Genomic DNA, 20,546 nt, shown 5'->3' with positions numbered 1-20,546 from the left:
GAGGTTCATCCGATGCTTGCCTCTCTGCGTGCCTGGGAAAACAGCCAAGTCCTAAAGTTTCACGATTACCTCTTACACTTGTCTCTAATTTTCAGATTGTTATTTCACATTTAGTAATCTTAGTTAGTCATACAAGTGGTATATAAAGTTTATCAGGTCATTGAAAGCTGTAACTGGTGCTTAAGAATCTTTAGATGAATTTTTAAACAGCATCTATTTTGGTGTTCAAGGCTTGATCTAGTACATCAGTCAGATCCAAGGTTGCCCTGTACTTTCTCTTGAATAATGCCCATTAATCAATTTGTTTTTATATTTAACCTTCTTCACTAAACTTCTGAACTTTTGTGCCTGGGTACCTTTGGTAATTACACTTTCCATTCCGCAGATCTACAGCATACAACTTTAATCCCAAACCAGCCAACCCCAGCTTCCTCAGTCACTCCTTGGTGGAATTGCTCAACCAGGTCAGCGCCATATTCAAGAAGAATTTTGCTGCCCTGCAGAAGAAGAGGTAAAACTGCATTGTAATTATAGTGCTATATAGTACTCTAAAACCAGTTTAATGCTGCTGTGAACTAGTATGGACAAGAATTTCTTTTAAAGAGCGCTTAGAATTAGGGATGTGCAGGCTCGGATAGGTTCGAGTTTGCACGTGGAGTTCGGATTTTTCCCTCCAAAAAAACGGAACTCAAAAAGAGGCAAAACGTCATCTTGCACGGACGAACATCATCATTCCTGGACTTTTGTCCAGGAATGATGATGTTCGTCCGTGCAAGATGACGTTTAGCCTCTTTCTGAGTTCCGTTTTTTTGGAGGGAAAAATCCGAACTCCACGTGCAAACTCGAACCTATGCGAGCCTGCACATCCCTACTTAGAATTATTATGCTAGACTTGCTGGGAGTTCTGCAATGGCATCTGCTGGAACACTGCAGGGGGCAAATGGATGTGGTTAAAACCTATGACATTATCTCATTAGGTCTATAAAAGGAGAGGGTTTATCTGATCATTTCTGTGCATCCTGCGTATGAGCACAATGATTGTTTTTTGTTTGTTTTTTATCTCGTTTAGTCTGTTGCAGAATGTAGACTTATTTTTTAAAATATTTTTAAAGACAAAACCGATTTTGCTTTAAATATGAATTAATTTGGAAAACAGTATTATAACGGGTTCAATTACTACATCATTATTTGACAAAATATTATATGTTGGCAGTTAGGTTATTTTAGTCCCATATTTCCCAATAGACATTTTAATTTCTATTCTGTAAGACCAACAATTTTAGGAAATGTTTAGTTGTTTTATATTTTAAATCAATTGAAAGTGTTTTACTTTTAGTAAGTAAGAGTTCTTTATTTGACTTGATGGCAATAGTTAGCTGGTGTATCCAGATATGTTTTTACTGTTGGGCTCCTAAACTTGCGCAGAAGCTGCTGTGATGATCAGGCTTTGACTGCTTTTTGCCAGGGTTCAGAGACACCCGTTTGAGCGGATTGCTACCCCATTCCAACTATACACCTGGACTGCACCCCAGGTTGAACATGCCATGGACTGCGTTAGAGCCGAAGATGCCTACACGTCACGCCTGGGGTATGAGGAGCATATTCCTGGGCAGGTAATGAGCAGCAAATAACTGTTTGTTTTTTTGGGTTGTTTTGTTTTTTAAATAGTCCCCATATTAATTAATATTGTGTTTTATTACAGTTAATATATGTGGGATTTTAAATAAAAAAAAAAAATCAAAAGTCACAAAACATTGTATATGAATTACATGGGCAGTGCCTATATTTTACACAGTTACTTCACTCGGTTGTTACAAAAACAAACAAAAAGTTAAGTGTGTGTAATTCTGTTTTCAAATAGTTTTATTTCTGTTAGCAGGAGTGTGTCAGGTCATATGTTTTGATTAGAATACACAACAGATACTAATGTATCCAATCCTGTAAATATGTCTATATTTACACTTCAGTATGATGTGCACAATACCACGACCACATTTATCTAATCATGATATCTGCGATAAATGGAGATTGAATGTGCATAAACATTGTACTATTCCATGGCTGATCAAAACATTTTCAGGTGATGCTGCATAGAATAATGCACCTTCTGCTATCAATTAATAATGGATATTAGAAGTTACCTCTGTGTTCCACAACCTTTACAAAATAAAATTGTCACAGTTACTTCTTTATAATCTACATTACAGGGTGTATATCCCTATGTATAGAACAGGAGACTTTCCAGTCACTGGTCGCATTAAACACAATTTATCTGATGTCTTTCAGTATCTTTTATAGGCAGGTTGGGGATTCTGCTCTTTGACATGGCCACTGTGCTGTATCTCTGATAAGTGTTATGGTTTGTTATCTTGCAGACCAGAGACTGGAATGAAGAGCTGCAGACGACAAGAGAATTGCCTCGTAAGAACTTGCCAGAAAGACTGTTGAGAGAGCGAGCCATTTTCAAGGTAATGGCTACTGTCCTAGGTGGAACTGTTTAGGTATTAGCTACGGCCCTAGGAGGTGGGACAGTTTAGGTATTAGCTACGGCCCTAGGAGGTGGAACAGTTTAGGTAATGGCTACTGCCCTAGGAGGTGGGACAGTTTAGGTATTAGCTACGGCCCCAGGAGGTGGAACAGTTTAGGTCATAGCTACTGTCCTAGGAAGTTGAACAGTTTAGGTCATAGCTACTGTCCTAGGAGGTGGAACAGTTTAGGTCATAACTACTGTCCTAGGAGGTGGAACAATTTAAGTATTTGCTACGGCCCTAGGAGGTGGAACAGTTTAGGTAATGGCTACTGTCCTAGGAGGTGGAACAGTTTAGGTAATGGCTACTGTCCTAGGAGGTGGAACAGTTTAGGTCATAGCTACTGTCCTAGGAAGTTGAACAGTTTAGGTCATAGCTACTGTCCTAGGAGGTGGAACAGTTTAGGTCATAACTACTGTCCTAGGAGGTGGAACAATTTAAGTATTTGCTACGGCCCTAGGAGGTGGAACAGTTTAGGTAATGGCTACTGTCCTAGGAGGTGGAACAGTTTAGGTAATGGCTACTGTCCTAGGAGGTGGAACAGTTTAGGTAATGGCTACTGTCCTAGGAGGTGAAACAGTTTAGGTCATAGCTACTGTCCTAGGAAGTTGAACAGTTTAGGTCATAGCTACTGTCCTAGGAGGTGGAACAGTTTAGGTCATAACTACTGTCCTAGGAGGTGGAACAATTTAAGTATTTGCTACGGCCCTAGGAGGTGGAACAGTTAAGTTTTCAACATTTGTTTAGGGAGCTTGTAATGATATAATTTTGCATACACTCTGTGAGGATCTGCACACTGGCCTGTACTTATCGGCCTTACAATACTGAGGAAAATATACAGAGACTAGATCTCATAGGTTTTAAAGTCTGTCAGAATTTCCCCACTTCTGACAATCTGGGAACAGTGGTAGTACAGCATGTCAGTGCTAAAACACTATACAATTAGTGATGGCGTAGGGTTTCATGGCTGTATCACCAATTAATCGTATTTGGGACAGATGACTGCATTCCCGTTTACAGTGCTGTGTAATATGTTGGCACTTTATAATCGCTGGATAATAATGTGAACTCTCTTACCCGTCAGATCTCATTAAGGACACTGGGTCTGATTCAGGTTTGTACGTAAACCCAGCGGTTTACGTACATATCTGATGTTTGTGGGTTTTGCTTACGTGCAGAACAGGATCTGCGTGATGGCTTGCATCCCCCCCAGCTCCTTAGCCACAGCATGATTGACACGTTGCCGCGTTTGGGAGGCGACGACCTGGAACCCTTGTAGTTCTATAAAATGCAGGCGTATTGCCCTGTTTTGTAGGCGTGCCAAGCCCATGGTCTGCGTCGTTGGACCCAGACTTTCTGGACCTGACAAAGAAGTCCCGACGGGCAGGCTGAGTAAGCTTCAGCTTACGCAGCCTGGCCGAGGGCAGCAACCATCCATCCGAAGCAGCATCTACGGATGCTGTACTCGGATCGCAGATGCATGCAGGAGGCGTCTTATTTCCTACAGACGCTTTCTGTTGCATTTGCATTTTAGTTGGACGGTATTACACAGCTGCTTCCTTGATTCAGGCCCACTATCCTATAGATGTGGCTGAAACTTCAGTTGTAGTATTAAATTTTACCTTTTGTTTGTGTATTTGGGGTTTTAGTGGGCCTCTAATTTTGTACTTAACTATTATACAGTAGTATTGTTTATCTGTTCTACTAGGGTTTACAGCTTGTTGTGAAATCTATTAGAGGTCTACCCTGTCCCAGGTGTGTGATGGGCCCCTTAATACTCTGTCTGTGATTGGCACATGTTCCTTACTGAGTCTTTCTTTTAGGTCCACAGTGACTTTACAGCAGCTGCTACTCGAGGTGCTATGGCTGTCATTGATGGGAATGTCATGGCCATCAATCCCAGCGAGGAGACAAAGATGCAAATGTTTATCTGGAACAATATCTTCTTCAGTTTGGGTTTTGATGTCCGGGATCACTACAAAGATTTTGGTGGGGATAGTGCTGCCTATGTATCCCCCACAAATGATCTTAATGGTGTACGGACATACAATGCTGTGGATGTGGAAGGACTGTACACGTTGGGGACAGTGGTGGTGGATTATCGAGGTTACAGGGTTACTGCACAATCCATTATTCCAGGGATATTGGAGCGGGAACAAGAGCAGAGTGTCATTTACGGGTCTATTGACTTTGGCAAAACTGTTGTTTCTCACCCCAAGTACATGGAGTTGTTGGAGAAAACCAGCCGGCCACTTAAGATATTAAAACACAAAGTCCTTAATGACAAAGATGAGGAAGTGGAACTCTGCTCCTCCGTGGAGTGCAAAGGTATCATTGGGAATGATGGGCGCCACTACATTTTGGATCTTCTACGTACTTTCCCTCCAGACCTCAATTTCCTTCCTGTTAAAGATGAGGACTTGCTAGAAGAATGTCAGAAGATGGGTTTCCCCAAAGAACACAGACACAAATTATGCTGCCTACGTCAGGAGCTGGTGGACGCCTTTGTGGAACACCGGTAACTCTACTTATTTCTTAAGTGATGTTACTTGTCTGTATGTAGAACCAGTTGAAATATGGGAGTGTAGCGGCGATGTTTTGGTTGATCCCAAAGACCTCTGTCATCCTCCCCTCTTTATTCCTGGAAAGTAGTAACATTACAGCAGTTAATTCTTACCAGAGTTTGTCATCTAAAATTTAATGTACGGTGTTCTTTACAGTCATCTGTTAATCCAGGTCTAAACACTGGTGCAATACAGATATGCCCAGCTAATTTGTTGCCTATGGTGCAGTGAATGATCGGAGCCACGCACTGCACACGCAAACGCGCCTCCATAGAAATGAACGGTGCACAATGCGATCACACCATAGCATATGGAGGCGCAGGGAATCACGTGGCATGATGCGCGCGCACATTTGTGGTGCGATCAGCCACAATAAACCTGGACACATCTGTATACAGTGATTTCTATTCCTGTTTTTTTTTTTTTATTTCATTTTGAAGTTTTTTTTTTTTTTTTCTTTCTTTGTGTGTCCTGATGAGTGTATCTTCTGCTGAAAAGTTACAAATAAGGGATACAGACAAAGATGGGTTTTGTAGCACTTCCTATGAGACATGGCTCGGGGGAGATCTGATTCCTTCTCCTCCACAGTTTTGTCCCCTTCCGCACCTCCTTACTTAGGGGAATGAGGGTAGTTTTCGTACTTGTTATTTCCTCCTCTGCAGCGCTGTAGGGATAGACAGAACAAACCACACAGGAATGCTAGGCCTCTATTCTGCTCCTCTGGTTTGCTTGCTGGGCCAATGGCAAATTGAGGAGGTACAATATATCTAGTTATAAAGGAGGGCAGCAGTCATGTTTTTCTTCCTCCCAATGTCCTGTCACCATGAGGAAGGAACATAACTCATCATCTTTGTAGAAAGGCACTTAGTGGGAAGAACAAAGAATCCCCTTTTATCCTGTAGACAATTTGCCCAGCAGGTCCTTTCTTAGTGTTCACTCTAGCTCCGGCGGCAGGCAGGGTGCCGGGGCTAGAGAGGGCAACTTTGTGCACGTGGGCGAAAAGGGGGCGTGGCCATAAAAGGGGGTGTGTCTATAAGATGCGTCCCCTTTTTCATCATACTTGGGGGCATGCCCGGCACTTACAGACATGCCGGGCAGCCCCCAAGCGCTGCAGACAGGGAGAACAGATGCCGGGCGCATGCCCCCTGGCGTCTATTCTCCGGCGGTGACCGGGTCACCGCACATTTCTCCACCCGTGGGACGCTGCGTCCCGCGGGTGAAGACTGCACCCGCAGCCTGTGAGGGCAGGGTGCTTTTTGCCCTCCTTCTGGAGGGCAGGGTGCTTTTTGCCATCCAGAAGGAGGGCAGGGTGCCGCACCCTGCTAAAACAGCCTAGCAGGAACGCTACTTTCTTGTCTCATTGCAATCTATAGTTCCCTGTGTCATCGGCAGCCGGTACAGGCAGGAGGGAAACTAATTGACACTTTCTGGGAGCTGAACAAAGCATGTTGTAAATTGCAGGACAATATAAATTGGAAATGAAGCACAACACGCTGGAGGCGAGCACTGCAAACACACAGCCTCTCCCTCTTCTACCCTGAGCGCATCATGTGCTGCTGCTTTCCTGTATGGTTTGGTCCACCCCTGAGTTCTCACTCAAACCCACCCGCTGGCTACATCATAGTGTCACGTGGCTGTAAAAAGGGAGAACACCGTGGAGCATATTCTTTATAAGAAAATAACTTATTGTAAACCTATAAAGCTTCACTACCACCTAATGTTTTAATTTAATAACATGCTCCTCCCTTTAGCTAATGAAGTGGGAGGAGCGTGTTCACTTTATAATGGCGAAGAGGGGTGAGTGAGAGGAGCATACAGAATCCAGTCACACCACTCTCCACACACCAATCCCATTGCTTAAGTAACCAATATTAGGAGAAAAATGTGAGTATTATGTACACTAATGGTGCATACACATGGTCAGATTTGATGATTGAACGATTTTTACAACGATTTGAACAATTTCATCAACGATGAACGTTTCTGACAGTATTAAAATTAATGAAATTGTCAAAATCTGACTGCAAACACAGTCGATGTCAGAGATCGTTATCTGACATGCGGGAACGCGCATCGTTCGTCGATGTATGGCCTACATGTCAAAGATATGAACGATTAAGCAATTATTACAATCGTTATCATTCATATCTGATAAGAAATGTGACAGTGTGTATACACCATTAGACATACTTAGAGTACACACAAATCTGGTATAGCCAAATCCATGATAGATCTTCTCATACAGTGTATGCCAGGCCTAGCCAACCTGTAGCATTCCAACTGTTGTGAAACTACAAGTCCCAGCATACCCAACCTCCGATCAGCTATATTAAAGCATGCTTGGACTTGTAGTTTTACAACAGCTGGAGAGCCACAAGTTGGCCAGGCCTGGTGCTTGCACTTATCTAGGTTTAAAACCTCTCTTTAATGCAGCCACTCCCTATAGCAATGTGCAAGAGTGTGTTTGTGTGTATATATTCCTGGTTAGCAGTATACAAACAGATGCCTTTGTTGGCTATTGTACAATCTAGTGGCAGGTGCACAAAGGGGCGAGTTAAGACCCATATAGTAACAAGTAAATCTGATTACATACTCTTGGACTGTACAGAAAGCCGATCCCATGGTTTTGTCCACTATTCATAGCAAACCATTTGTGTGTGACTAGAATACAAACAGAGGCTATTCTGGTGGCTAGTGTACATATTGTATTCTAGCCAATTTTGGTGAACAGTATACTAAACATTCAACTACTTAGTTTTTCTTATACAAAGTTCAACATAAGGCCGAATTCAATTAGAGGCGAAAAGCGTTCACCGATGCGATGTTTTCGCCACATTCCCCCATATCGCCCTATTCAATTTCAGGATGCTTTTGCATGTCCCTGAAGTCCATAGGCAAAAACAGGTGTAAAAGTTTTACCACCCAGAGGCAGGTTTTTTACAATCCCTATTTTGGGCTAAAAATGTAGGGACTTGGTTCAGAACCCTTTGGACCCCCTAATGAGTAGGAAAATAAAATGTAAAAAATATCTTAATTCTCCCTTAAAGAAGGCATGTACATTTTGGGATGTAAATTTAAAAAGTGTTTGAAAATGAGTATAAAGTACTGGGTCAGGTATTTTGGGGTACTGTATGGTTGGGACAGGTGTTTTTTTTTTTTTTTTTTGTTAAAGGCACTTTAGAGACCCAAAAATATACTAGTACCCATTTAAATGTACCCCCAATTTAACTACAGCAATTAGTTTTCACAAAATAAATTGCTTTAGATTATTTTACCACATTTATGCAAATAGGCATATAACAGCCATTTGACTCCATTTAAGAACCGTAAATACTATTATTAGGGCTACTAATACACTTCTATATTGATTTCCAGGGTCAATTAGGCTTTTTATAGGGTACAGACTAATTTTCCCCAAAATAAGCTGTACTTTTTGCTAGATTCGCCATTCACACATCTGCATTTTCGCCTGTTTTGGAATTGAATAGGGTGGAAAGCGGTAATGCTTATTGTGAATAGCGCAAAAACTTCACGTCCAAACAGGCAAATGAGGCAAAAAGATTGCAGCTGCAAATGCATTTTGCGGGCTGCGACTTTTTACCTGTAATTGAATTTGGCCCTATAGTCTGATAACCAAAGTTAGTAGCTACTGTCTAAAGCTGGGCTCTAACCTAGTACGTGTGTATATTCCGTTTTGTCTACCTTGTCCTAATGATTTATTTATAGTGTTGTGGAAAAACAAACATTTACAAACTCAATGGGGGTGATTCAGTTGTTTTATTGTGCCCGTAGTGACAGGAGATCGGGGTGCGATATTCAATCAGTGATCGCACTGAGCCAAGAAATGTGAACCCAGGAACCCCTCACTTTAAAAAAAAAAAAAATTGGGGTTCTACCCGACTTTTTCTGGGTCCCATCTGAATGAAGGTTTTCTGAGCGCTCGCAAGCGGGTCGATGTTGGCCAAGTGCGCATGAGGGAGCCGGCTCCGTCGTGCGCATGCGCGAGACCCAGATAACGGGCATGCCGTCGCTATGGGTCTCGCTACAAAGGGGGCGTGCTGTCGATGGTGAGTGACAGCACGCCCCCTTTGGTGGGCGTGCCGGGGGCGTGACTGGCCAGACGGAGGCGTTCCCATGGGAACGCCTACCGTCTGGGGCCGGCCTCACTGACATCACAAGTGCTTGCGGCAGAAGAGACCCTACCACAAGGGTCTCGTCGCAAGCCCGATGGTCGAGATGGTCTTGACCATCGCGACCATCTTTTTGGCCACTCACTATAGGTGTGGGTGGTCACCCACAGCTATGCGAGCGGCCAGGAGGCCACTCTACAAAAGAGAAGGAGGGTCCTGATTCAGAGCGAGTGCTCTGAAAGAGCGTCAGGCTCTGAATCAGGTCCACTGTTCAATAGCTAAAAAAAAAAAAAAAAACCCTACAAATATTCTCTACACCTTAAAAGCTCCCACAGTGTGACAGCAGAGGGTAAACAACCACTAGCCTTCTAGCCTAAGGCCAGCACGTGTCCTAAAAATAATTTAACCAAGAAGCTGTTGCGCAGCATCATTTGCAGACCCAGAGACTCGGCTACATGTTGCGACATATTCCCGCCCGTACACACACTGTTTGTATCGATCATCCAGCACACCGCTAACGATGATCACGAGTCCCTATAGTAACCTGGTCGATATCGACCAGGTTGGCCGCATGCACGGTCGATGGACTATATCTTTTATCATTCATACGTGTCCGCACACCGCAGGTCGTTGATGGGTTGGAGGCACCAAAAATGCACGATATGAATGATAATATGATCGAAATCGTGCATTTTTATCGTACCGTATGTACGCACCTTAAGAGGGCTGTTTAACGTGCATGATGGGTTAGTTGTATGGGGACACATCTGTATTACTTGATATACTGTAACCATATAAAATACACTTGTAACACATCATAGTGTTGCTGAAAAATACTTTTCTTCCCTCAGAGGAGTTGGAGCCTGAGGTTTCCTTGGTGACAGTGATTTGAGGCCGTTTGTTTTGGGAGGGGAATATGGTGACTAAGACATGCTGTCGACTGGGTCTACAATTATTTTGTATTTATGGCAAAAAAATATATATATATTTTATCACATAAAACGCAGTGTATGTTTAAAGCTTATTAAGCTATCGGCTGAGAGTGCACCCTCTTACATGCTCCCTCCTGGGGTACAGGGAGTGTGTGTATTATAGCTACCGTATATACTCCAGTATAAGCTGAGTTTTTCAGCACATTTTTTGTGCTGAAAAAGTACTCCCTCGGCTTATACTCGAGTGAAGTGTGTAGCGCTGACCGGACGGAGTTCGGTCAGCGCTACACAGCACAAACACACAGCCGCCGGAGCCGGCAGCTGTGTGTTTGTTGTAATCAGCAGCCGCTGAGAGTCTGTCAGACTCTCAGCGGCTGCTGCTGCTCCCACTGCGGGAGCCATCTTCCGTCTCCCGCAGTGGGTTATGGGAGAGACGTCATGAGTAATGACGTCTCTCCCATGCAAAGCGGCCGGAGGAGCTGTTAGCGGCGGTACCGGGAGCGGGGGTTTCAGGTAAGTGTTTTATTTTTTTATTTTTATTACGTCTCTCTACTGGGGGGGGGGGGACTACTGGGGGCACTACCAGGGAGCGATTACTACAGGGGGCACTACCAGGGGGGATTACTACTGGGGGCACAACCAGGGGGAATTACTACTGGGAGCACTACCAGCTGCTGCATTTCCCACCCTAGGCTTATACTCGAGTCAATAAGTTTTCCCAGTTATTTGTGGTAAAAGTAGGTACCTCGGCTTATATTCAGGTCGACTTATACTAGAGTATATACGATATATTGTTTTGGGGTTCTTTTTGCTTGATAAATACTTAATGCACAATGTAATAAAGCAATATTAACTAATGTAGAATATTGTGACCTTTACAGTATATCCTGGCTAACTGTTTTACAGTGTGCTTCATTTTCCCAATCTAACTTTGTCAGTGACAAAATAACATGTCGCGGTGAACTTGAGCGAGATCCATATTGCAGCTTTCCATGTAATGATGTGATGCTCTTGCAGATACCTCCTGTTCATGAAGTTGGCTGCCATGCAGCTCATGCAGCAGAAGAACTCCTCACAGGAGAGCACCAATGCCCTGGAAAATGGGGCGCCTGCAGCCTTGTCCGAACCCTCTGCCAAAAGTGAGCCTCAGGAAGACAGCCCAGCCGAGGACAAGGATGGGGATAGTGTAGACGTGGAGTCCCAGCTCAAGGACTTAGAAGAAACTGAGGCCTCTCACAATGAAACAGGTATACAGCTTATGTACATGGACTGTGAATGCTAAATATACAGTTCACATAAACCACCTAGTACAGAAAGAAATCTATAATCATAATCACAAAAGAGGTGGAAGCATTAGAGTATTAGTATTCACTATAAATGTATAAGCTCAAAAGTGGCTGTTTGCAAACAAAGAAATACTTTTCTTTTTTTATTTATTTTTTGTTAATATTATTTTCTCTCGTATTAAAGGACACCTTGAAATTCAATTTGTACGTTCATTAATTTAAACAATGATATTGAATAAAATACGTAGTTGGCATCAGACATTCCTCCCAGTGCAGCATGTCCCTTTACTGTAGCTGACCAGCAATGCTCTCCTTGGTTATTCCTGCACTTGCTTCAGTGTTGTCAGAGTTCCTCCTCCTTCATACGAAGCGCAATGTGGATGGGAAAGTCATTGTAGAAGGACAATGACAGGACAAGGTCTGTAAGAGGAAAGGCCTACCTCAGCTGTGAGAGAGTCAATGGACATATTTGGGGTGATTCAATTGTTTATTGCTCCCAGTTTAATTGTTTTGGTTGACCAGCCACAAGGCTACAGTTATCGTTGATTTCTGCTCCCATGCTCTTGGGGTGCGAGCAGATATCCACTTAGGGCTTTAGTGTCGGGCGTGACTTAACTGCAGCGTGCCCGGAACTTGGCCATGCTAAGCAGCTTCTCCCATGCTAATCCTGTGCATTAGGGCACGAGAATGCGCCATCACAACCAGAGCGGGGCTGGAAATGTAAACAATTGAATAACTCCTGGTCACATTAAACGTGAGCTACTGGAGCAATAAACAATTGAATCTCCCCGATTTAGGTCAATTAAATTAGGGGGGAATGGTGGCAATGCCCTGTATATGCCATTGCAGTGGTGTTGAAACGCCGACGACAGCCTATATGGCATGTTTTAGTTTACAGCACATAGGCGTGCATTATGAAATGATGCTATTTAGGGGTTATAGTAAGTAGCAATCTCCTCAACATGCGCTGGGGTATACATTACATTCCTATAAGTAATGGTATATGATCCAAGATTCAGGAATGCCTCCCTCAGATTTGATTCTTTCAGTGGGGAATGAAGTTTTCCGGCGCCTTTTCCATGCTTCTGCTGCTGCTTCTGACACTGCAGTGAGGACACAGAGCAGCTGCCTGGCTGCTCCCAGGTGATAACACTCAGCTGCTTAGTTTGTTCCCAGGAATTTGTTTTTACCCCGTTCCTGATCCAGGATAAGCATGGAAAAGACGCTGGAAAACGTCAATCTCCACTGAAAGAATCAAATCTGGAGACATGGATTCAACCACCGGATACTGCTATGTTGTCCTATGAGGGAGGCATTCCTGAATCTTGGATCATATACAAATTCAGTGTTCTCCCCATAAAATTTTTCCAGCCGGGTGGCATCAAAAAGTAGCCGGGTGGGGGCCTTAATAATAGAAATAATAAAATGTTTTAAACTTTGACCTTATAATGATTTAAACTTGAAATAACATTGTATATATTAATTCTCCTCTTCTTATTAGAGGCCCAGTCGTCTGATTATGAAAAAACTGCAAAGTCTGTAGAATCTCCTTTTTATACAGCAAAAGATTTTATGTTTACACATAAAATTCAGGCGCATAAAAAGACTAAATCTAAATATAATGTCTATAGATAAGCTGCTCCTAAAGAGGTGTTACCTGTAAACACACCTATATCAGCCAAAAATGTAAATCTGGATATGACGTCACTATATAGATATTTTGACTATTGACCCAATAGTGTTATAAAGCTTATGACTAGATCCAGACAAAGAGTGCTAAATAAACAATTTATTACATATTGCATAAAAGACAAAAAATATAAAATATATAAAACACACAATACAAAACAATTACATACAGACTGGTTCAGTATGATTTTAAAAGTCACAACAGATAACCCCTGCAGAAGGTATCTCTGTTGTCCTATGTTAAATGTAGCACTGTTTCAATGTGATTCCACAATGAACATCAACCTCCAAACAAGTAATTAATACGGATCACCCGTTGTGTCAAGGCTCCTTTGTAGATATATATAATGTATGTATGCAAGTTATGCAAGTTTATTACAATCCTTGCTCCATTTGACCAGGAATGGTCTCCACTCTTGTTTTAAATCAGAGTCACACACTGACGCAATCTCACTAAAATGGATACTTAGTGCTGATGTGTTCAATTAGCACCAGATAGAGGGGCACTGGTTTGCTAAGTACGTTTAAAAGTCTCCTGAACACGGGTTCATTAGTGAGGACTCGCAGTCCTGGTAATAACAACACTGTCCATGCACACAGAAGTGGGAGAATGATAGAGACTGCTTGACATAAATTGGTCTCAATAATGATACATTACCGCCGGCCGGCTTTTGATGGTGGGTGTACTGATCTGTCAGTTATAGAGAAAATGTCCCGGACCTTACTCCCACAGATGTTCTAGCTCTGCTAGATAGTGTAAATCTTGTGCATGCACTCCCGATGCTGTGGCTCAACCGCTCATCAGTCTCGAGGCCGTTCGTTCTTTCAGATATTGGAGAACCAGCTGATGGTGAATAGGGAATCCCTAAAATCCTTTTTATACAGCTAACAGATACTGTCCCCACTTGCAGGCTCTCAAAGTGCCGGGTGGTAGGCTGTTTCTTGCCGGACGGTATACCTGCAAGATACAGCCTGGGGAGAACACTGCAATTACTTCTTGGAATGTAATGTATACCCCACCGCATGTTGATGAGATTGCTACCTTTATTTGTCATCTGCTGGTCCCTAAATAATCCTCCAATAGTTGTTTAGCTTATTAAACATTATTCAAAACTTTAGGTGGGCACACACTACACATTATCTTGAGTGATTTGGCCGATTTCCAATGTATCGGAATCGCAAATCGTGTACACACGATCACGATGCCAATGCACGCTCCCGCTGGTTGTCCATCGCATCCTCAGATCTTTTGTACATGCAGAAAGATCTGAGGATGTCGCTAGCGATGCCATGCTGCCGAATGTAGCACGGCCCCCGTTACCCACACTCTGACGCTGACAGCATCGGCAAGTGTGTATGCACTTGCCGATGCTGCACTCCCACCGGGTCCGTCGCGCACGATAGATTGGCTTGGGTACACATGGTCTAATGTGTACCCAGCTTTTGTTTTTGCCATTTAATTTTCTGTAAGCTGTTATGAATGTTTATGGACGGTATATTGTTTTTTTCATATACAGCCATGGCCAAAAGTTTTGAGTGACACAAATATTGGTCTTCACAAAGTCTGCTGCTTCAGTTTTGCATATACTCCAGAATGTCATGAAGAGTGATCAGATGAATTGCAATTAATGGCAAAGTCCCTCTTTACCATGAAAATGAACTTAATCCCAAAAACAAAATTTCCACTGCATTTCAGCCCTGCCACAGAAGGACCAGCTGACATCATGTCAGTGATTCTCTTATTAACACAGGTGAGAGTGTTGACTAGGACAAGGCTGTCATGCTGATTGAGTTAGAATAACAGACTGAAAGCTTTAAAAGGAGGGTGGAGCTTGAAATCATTGTTCTTCCACTGTTAACCATGGTTACCTGCAAGGAAACACGTGTAGTCATCATTGCTTTGCACAAAAAGGGCTTCACAGGCAAGGATATTGCTGCTAGTAAGATTGCACCTAAATCAACCATTTATCGGATCATCAAGAACTTCAAGTACAGAGGTACAATAGTTGTGAAGAAGGCTTCAGGATGCTCAAGAATGTCCAGCAAGCGCCAGGACCATCTCCTAAAGTTGATTCAGCTGCGAATCGGGGCACCACCAGTGCAGAGCTTGCTCAGGAATGGCAGCAGGCAGGTGTGAGTGCATCTCCACGCACAGTGAGACGAAGACTTTTTGGAGGATGGGCTGGTGTCAAGAATGGCAGCAAAGAAGCCACTTCTCTCCAGGAAACACATCAGGGATTGGACTGCTGAGCACTAGGGTAAAGTTATTTTCTCTGATGAATCCCCTTTCAGATGTTTGGGGCATCTGGAAAAAAACGCTTGTCCGGAGGAGAAGGAAAGGAGAGTGCTACCATCAGTCCTGTGTCATGCCAACAGTAAAGCATCCTGAGACCAATTATGTGTGGGGGTTGCTTTTCAGCCAAGGGAGTGGGCTCAATCACAATTTTGCCGAAGAACGCAGCCATGAATAAAGAAAGGTACCAAAACATCCTCCAAGAGCAACTTCTCCCAACCATCCAAGAACAGTTTGGTGACGAACAATGCCTTATCCAGCATGATGGAGCACCTTGCGATAAGGCAAAAGTGGTAACTAAGTGGCTCGGGGAACAAAACAGATAATTTTGTATCCATGGCCAGGAAACTCCCCAGACCTTAATCCCATTGAGAACTTGTGGTCAATCCTCAAGAGGTGGCTGGACAAACACAAACCCTCAAATTCTGACAAACTCCAAGCATTTATTAGGCAAGAATAGGCGGCCATCCGTCAGTATGTGGCCCAGAAGTTGATTGACAGCATGCCAGGGCGAATTGCAGAGGTCTTGTAAAGAAGGGTGAACACTGAAAATATTGACTTTGCATAAACTTAATGTAATTGTCAATAAAAGCCTTTGACAATTATGAAATTATTGTAATTTTACTTCAGCATACCATAGTAACATCTGACAAAAAGGTCTAAAAACACTGATGCAGCAAACTTTGTGAAAAACAATACTTGTGTCTTTCTCAAAACTTTTGGCCACGGCTGTATATAAATGCGATATAGACCTTTTTTTTTTTTTTTTAAATGAGTTTATACGGTATATTAACAGCAATGATTTTAACCTTCGATTTATACATAAACTCAATAAATAGATCGAATTGTAGATTTGGATTTAAAGAGTGAATATTTGACAGTGACCACAAAAACTTGCATTAAAGAAGTAGATGGCAATGGCCACTTACATTATAATAGTGGAAGCCTGAAAAGCAATAGAAGAATAACAGATGCTTTTCCCAGTTGTACAGAGTCAAAACAAACCGCAGAGATCCAGATGAGGGCAATTCCACACTGGGCAATCCTGAAGATGGCTTGTGTACTGGATATATTCTTACCACCCCAAACCAGATGATGTCTTTAGAGGGCATAACCGTATTAAGAATATCCTTGTCCTTTAATGTATTGACAAATTGCAGAAGCCAAACCCCATACTTTTGTTAGAAGGCGATATTGCTGGTGTCCGCACTTCAATAATCCCTAGGAACATAAAAATCAGGCCATTAATTGTATATCTACCTCTATTGTATATTTAGTTGTTAGGGAATACAGGATCATTTATACAATGGGTTCTTCTGTTGATGTGACATTTTTCGGTGTTCTTAATACATAAGAGTAATTCATAGAACATCTCTTTATTTTCCAGTGGACCTGAAGAGCAGGGAGGTGATCCGGAAAGCCTGCCAGGCTGTGGGTTCCGTCAGTGAGATGTCCTTTGATATCCGCTTCAACCCAGATATCTTTTCTCCAGGTGCGGAATAAAGTGACCAACTGCTTATGAATTTTATCTGGTGCTCAAAATCTATATATGTTTTGTATTATTTGATGAGTTAAAGCAAGCACCTGTTCAGCTCAGATGTTTGTGTTCATGTTGTACAGATAGGGAATATACACACAGGAATTACACCCTTGGTATGTTTAGTTGGTAACAGGTAACACGATGAGCTCCAGATGGTGAAATTGAAGACTGTTAAGGGCCTATTTATCAACAAGTTTTATCATAGAGGCCTGTTTATCAATGAGTGATAAAACTTCAATGATAAATGGTGCTCCAGCCAATCGGCTTCCAACTGTCATTTTCCAAACAGCACACAGTTGGGAGCTGATTGGCTGGAACACCATTGTTATACGCAACAGCTTTTATTACTTGTTGCGTATGACAAAACTCATTGATAAATAGGCCCCTTGGTCATCTATCCAAACCTTGGATTTTCCACAGTTGCCAATATTTATGCTACATCCTAAAGGCGCACATCCACTTGCCGATTAGGAAAAGACAGTACGATTATGACAACGTAATCGTACCATCATTCCTGTTCCTCTGTAGTGCCTACATTGAACGATTAGTCATTCAGTGCAGGCACCCTGCCAATCTGTCGCTATCGGCAGATTGACCGGCATGTTCAGCCGATGATTGGTGTCGGAAACGACCAGTGGGACCAGTGTGAGCGCACATGGCTGGTTGTCTCTGACATTTATTGTGCACGATTAATGGACGACTGAACGATAACTGTCATTATCGTTCAGTCGTCCATTAATATCTGCTGGTGGATGTGCGCCTTAAGATGTATGAAGCTTTAGAGAGAGATCAAGTACTAACCAATCTGCTCCTAACTGTCATTTTACAGGCTGTGTTTGAAAAATGACAGTTAAGAGCTGATTGGTTAGTACTTGATCTCTCTCCACTTTTCTTTCTCCAAGACTTTGTACATCTCCCCCTCAATCTGGTATTTGCAAAGGCTGAGGGGCCATCTTTGTGGATGCGGTCACTTCCCCTTCGCAGTGCATCACGGCATACTTTAGTGAGCTGCATCTCGGTAAAGCTATTCCTTCATACAATGTATATACTCTACTCAGTCTGCTTTTTGTCTCAGAACATTGGTGTCCCCATTAGACACTACACAATATCTATTGATGTCTCTCTACAGGAGTGCGTTTCCCGGAGTCTGCGCAGACAGAGGTGTACAATCAGAAACTGCTACTGAAGGATGCAGCAGCCTTTGTCCTGTCGTGTCAGATTCCTTGCTTGGTAAGAAGCTGTGCTGAGAACACGTCCCTCAGTCTGTTTACTTTTCTGTCCCAAACTACTTTCATGGATGATCTTGTTTATAGATATATTAGGGTGCATTTGTCTATGGGCATCAGATCACCTATTGCTATCATTCTTCAACTCCTGTATGCACTGTATTGACATGGATGAGGACAGAACAATCCAATTACTTCCTCAGAATACTCACAGTGGCACACAGTATATTGGGAAGGGAAGTACAGATGTGTCCTCATACACCAAGCCCCAATGCAGCGTTAGTGAGCTGCGATGAGTGGTGTAGAGTCTTTTTTTTTTTTCGCATCTGTTTTGCCAATTCTCTTTAGAATCCTCTCCTAATAGAGCAAATCATTATTTTTTTTCCTTCCAGTGGATATAAAGAATATTAAACATTTTTTATAACACAGGTTTGTGTGTTAAGCAAACAGGTCGTCTATACGAAATGGGTTTTAAATAAAGTAAAGTGGGGTTTGTGCTACTCCTACCTTCCCTATTCATCATTACAGAGCTTTACAGACTGCCTGTGCTACTGTTAGTAGCTGTTTAGTAAAACCATTTTATGCCATTTCAGATCAAGGATTGTCTTGACCATAATGTAGTCCCTATGGATGGAGCCACATTGGCTGAAGCTATGCACCAGAGAGGAATCAACATGCGCTACCTGGGCAAAGTTATAGATATTGTCAACAAGTTCCCTGTCCCCTCTCAGCTTGACCACGTCTATGTGAGTATTTCTACTGCTAACAGCGCTGTAATAGACCTGCTCAGCAGGTGGAGCTGGCATAAACCTTTAGTAACATCAGGTGACTACTTCCTAGTGATTTAATAGGTTGCAATCCCATGACTGCAGGCTCAATTCACGTATTGGCTGCCTCCACTGGGTGCATGTAACCGGTATAATTGAAGCAAAATGTGTTGAAGACCTTGCAATAACACCTTATGGACATTTTTGCATGGTTAGGATTTTGTTGCCACCTAGTGAAATGATCCAAGTTTACAATATTAATTGTTTTTCCTCCTCTTTTTGTCTTAGAAAATACTAATCAGTGAAGTAATTACTAGGTCTGCAAAGCACATTTTTAAGACCTATCTACAGGTAAGAGATGTTATGAATAAATCTATATATTAAATGGAAATCACAATTTAGAAATGTACCCCTATGTTTTAGTTAGTCTTTCATTAAAGTGCTGCTTGTATAAATAGTTTTTGATTTACAGATGGATTTTAATCTTGTTAACACCCAAGATTTCCACAGCTGGGTTAGACCTTATCAAGTAAATTACAGTTTTTATACTGTTCTAAGTAGGTAATGACTCAAATGACACTTCAGTCACACAAGCATGGGGATGTCCTCAGTGTGACTGTAACCAGGAGGAAGGATGCACCAGCTTAGTAACGGATCATGGGCGGGACGCATACCAGCGTTTAGTAACACTGTATGTGTGAAGATGTAAGCAAGGACCGCTCTACTGATAAGAACTGTCCTTTGTGGGGACTTTTGGGTTTATGACCCGGGTGTCCTACTGTGCAAGGCCAACCATCCGCCAGAGTATGCGCGAGCCGTGGGGGACCCTGGGAGAGATCCTGTTGGATTCCGTTTGGTGAATATTCCGATAAGAACCCTATAGAACCGTCTATAGATGGCGTTGTTTAACAGGAATAAGCTTCCAGAAAGCTTTGCATATAGTAATTGTGTTCAAAGCTCCGAAAATAGGTTTGACAGCATTTTTTAGCATAGTGCATCCCGCCCCATATCTCTCACATTACAGATGTTATCAGCTGCCTCTCAAATGATGTCATTATAGACTAAAAACCATGCATTGCAAAGACTCTATGGGGTCTGTTTACTAAGCCTTGAATGGAGATAAAGTACCAACCAACCAGCTCCTAACTGCTACTTTTCAAACATATCAGTTAGGAGCTGGTTGGCTGTTACTTTATCTCTGTTCACTTTATCTCCATCCAAGGTTAGTACACAGGTTCTCAAACTCAGTCCTCAGGAACCCAAACAGTGCATGTTTTCCAGGTCTTCTCACAGAATTAAAAGTGAAATATCTCCACCAATGAACGACATTGAGCACACCCTGCCAGGGACACACTAGACGATATCGCTCAGGGAGCATATCGTCTAGTGCACAGGTTCTCAAACTCTGTCCTCAGGACCCCACACAGTGCATGTTTGCAGGTCTGCTGACAGAATCACAATTGAAATAATTAGCTTCACCTGTGGATTTTTTTAAAATGTGTCAGTGAGTAATGACTACATCTGTGCACCTGCTGGGTGACCTGGAAAATATGAACTGTGTGGAGTCCTGAGGACCGAGTTTGAGAGTCAC

General features: G+C 42.6%; 1 protein-coding gene across 2 annotated transcripts in view; it reads left to right on the top strand.

The window, feature by feature from the left end:
- CLUH (CLUH binding protein of NUMT mRNA) overlaps positions 1-20,546 on the top strand; it is a 59,475-nt gene that overhangs the window by 24,661 nt on the left and 14,268 nt on the right. For both annotated transcript variants that reach the window (XM_088449469.1, XM_088449470.1), the window contains exons 7-15: positions 386-511; positions 1,466-1,613; positions 2,376-2,468; positions 4,352-5,046; positions 11,172-11,401; positions 16,810-16,914; positions 18,092-18,192; positions 18,782-18,934; positions 19,244-19,306. In XM_088449469.1, the coding sequence (XP_088305595.1) occupies positions 386-511; positions 1,466-1,613; positions 2,376-2,468; positions 4,352-5,046; positions 11,172-11,401; positions 16,810-16,914; positions 18,092-18,192; positions 18,782-18,934; positions 19,244-19,306 (1,714 nt within the window). The remainder of the gene's footprint in view (positions 1-385; positions 512-1,465; positions 1,614-2,375; positions 2,469-4,351; positions 5,047-11,171; positions 11,402-16,809; positions 16,915-18,091; positions 18,193-18,781; positions 18,935-19,243; positions 19,307-20,546) is intronic.

This window comes from Taudactylus pleione, unplaced genomic scaffold, assembly GCF_031769625.1.
Source record: "Taudactylus pleione unplaced genomic scaffold, aTauple2 ptg000485l, whole genome shotgun sequence".
In the NCBI taxonomy this organism is placed as follows: domain Eukaryota; kingdom Metazoa; phylum Chordata; class Amphibia; order Anura; family Myobatrachidae; genus Taudactylus; species Taudactylus pleione.
This window is presented reverse-complemented; position numbering and strand designations above follow the sequence as displayed.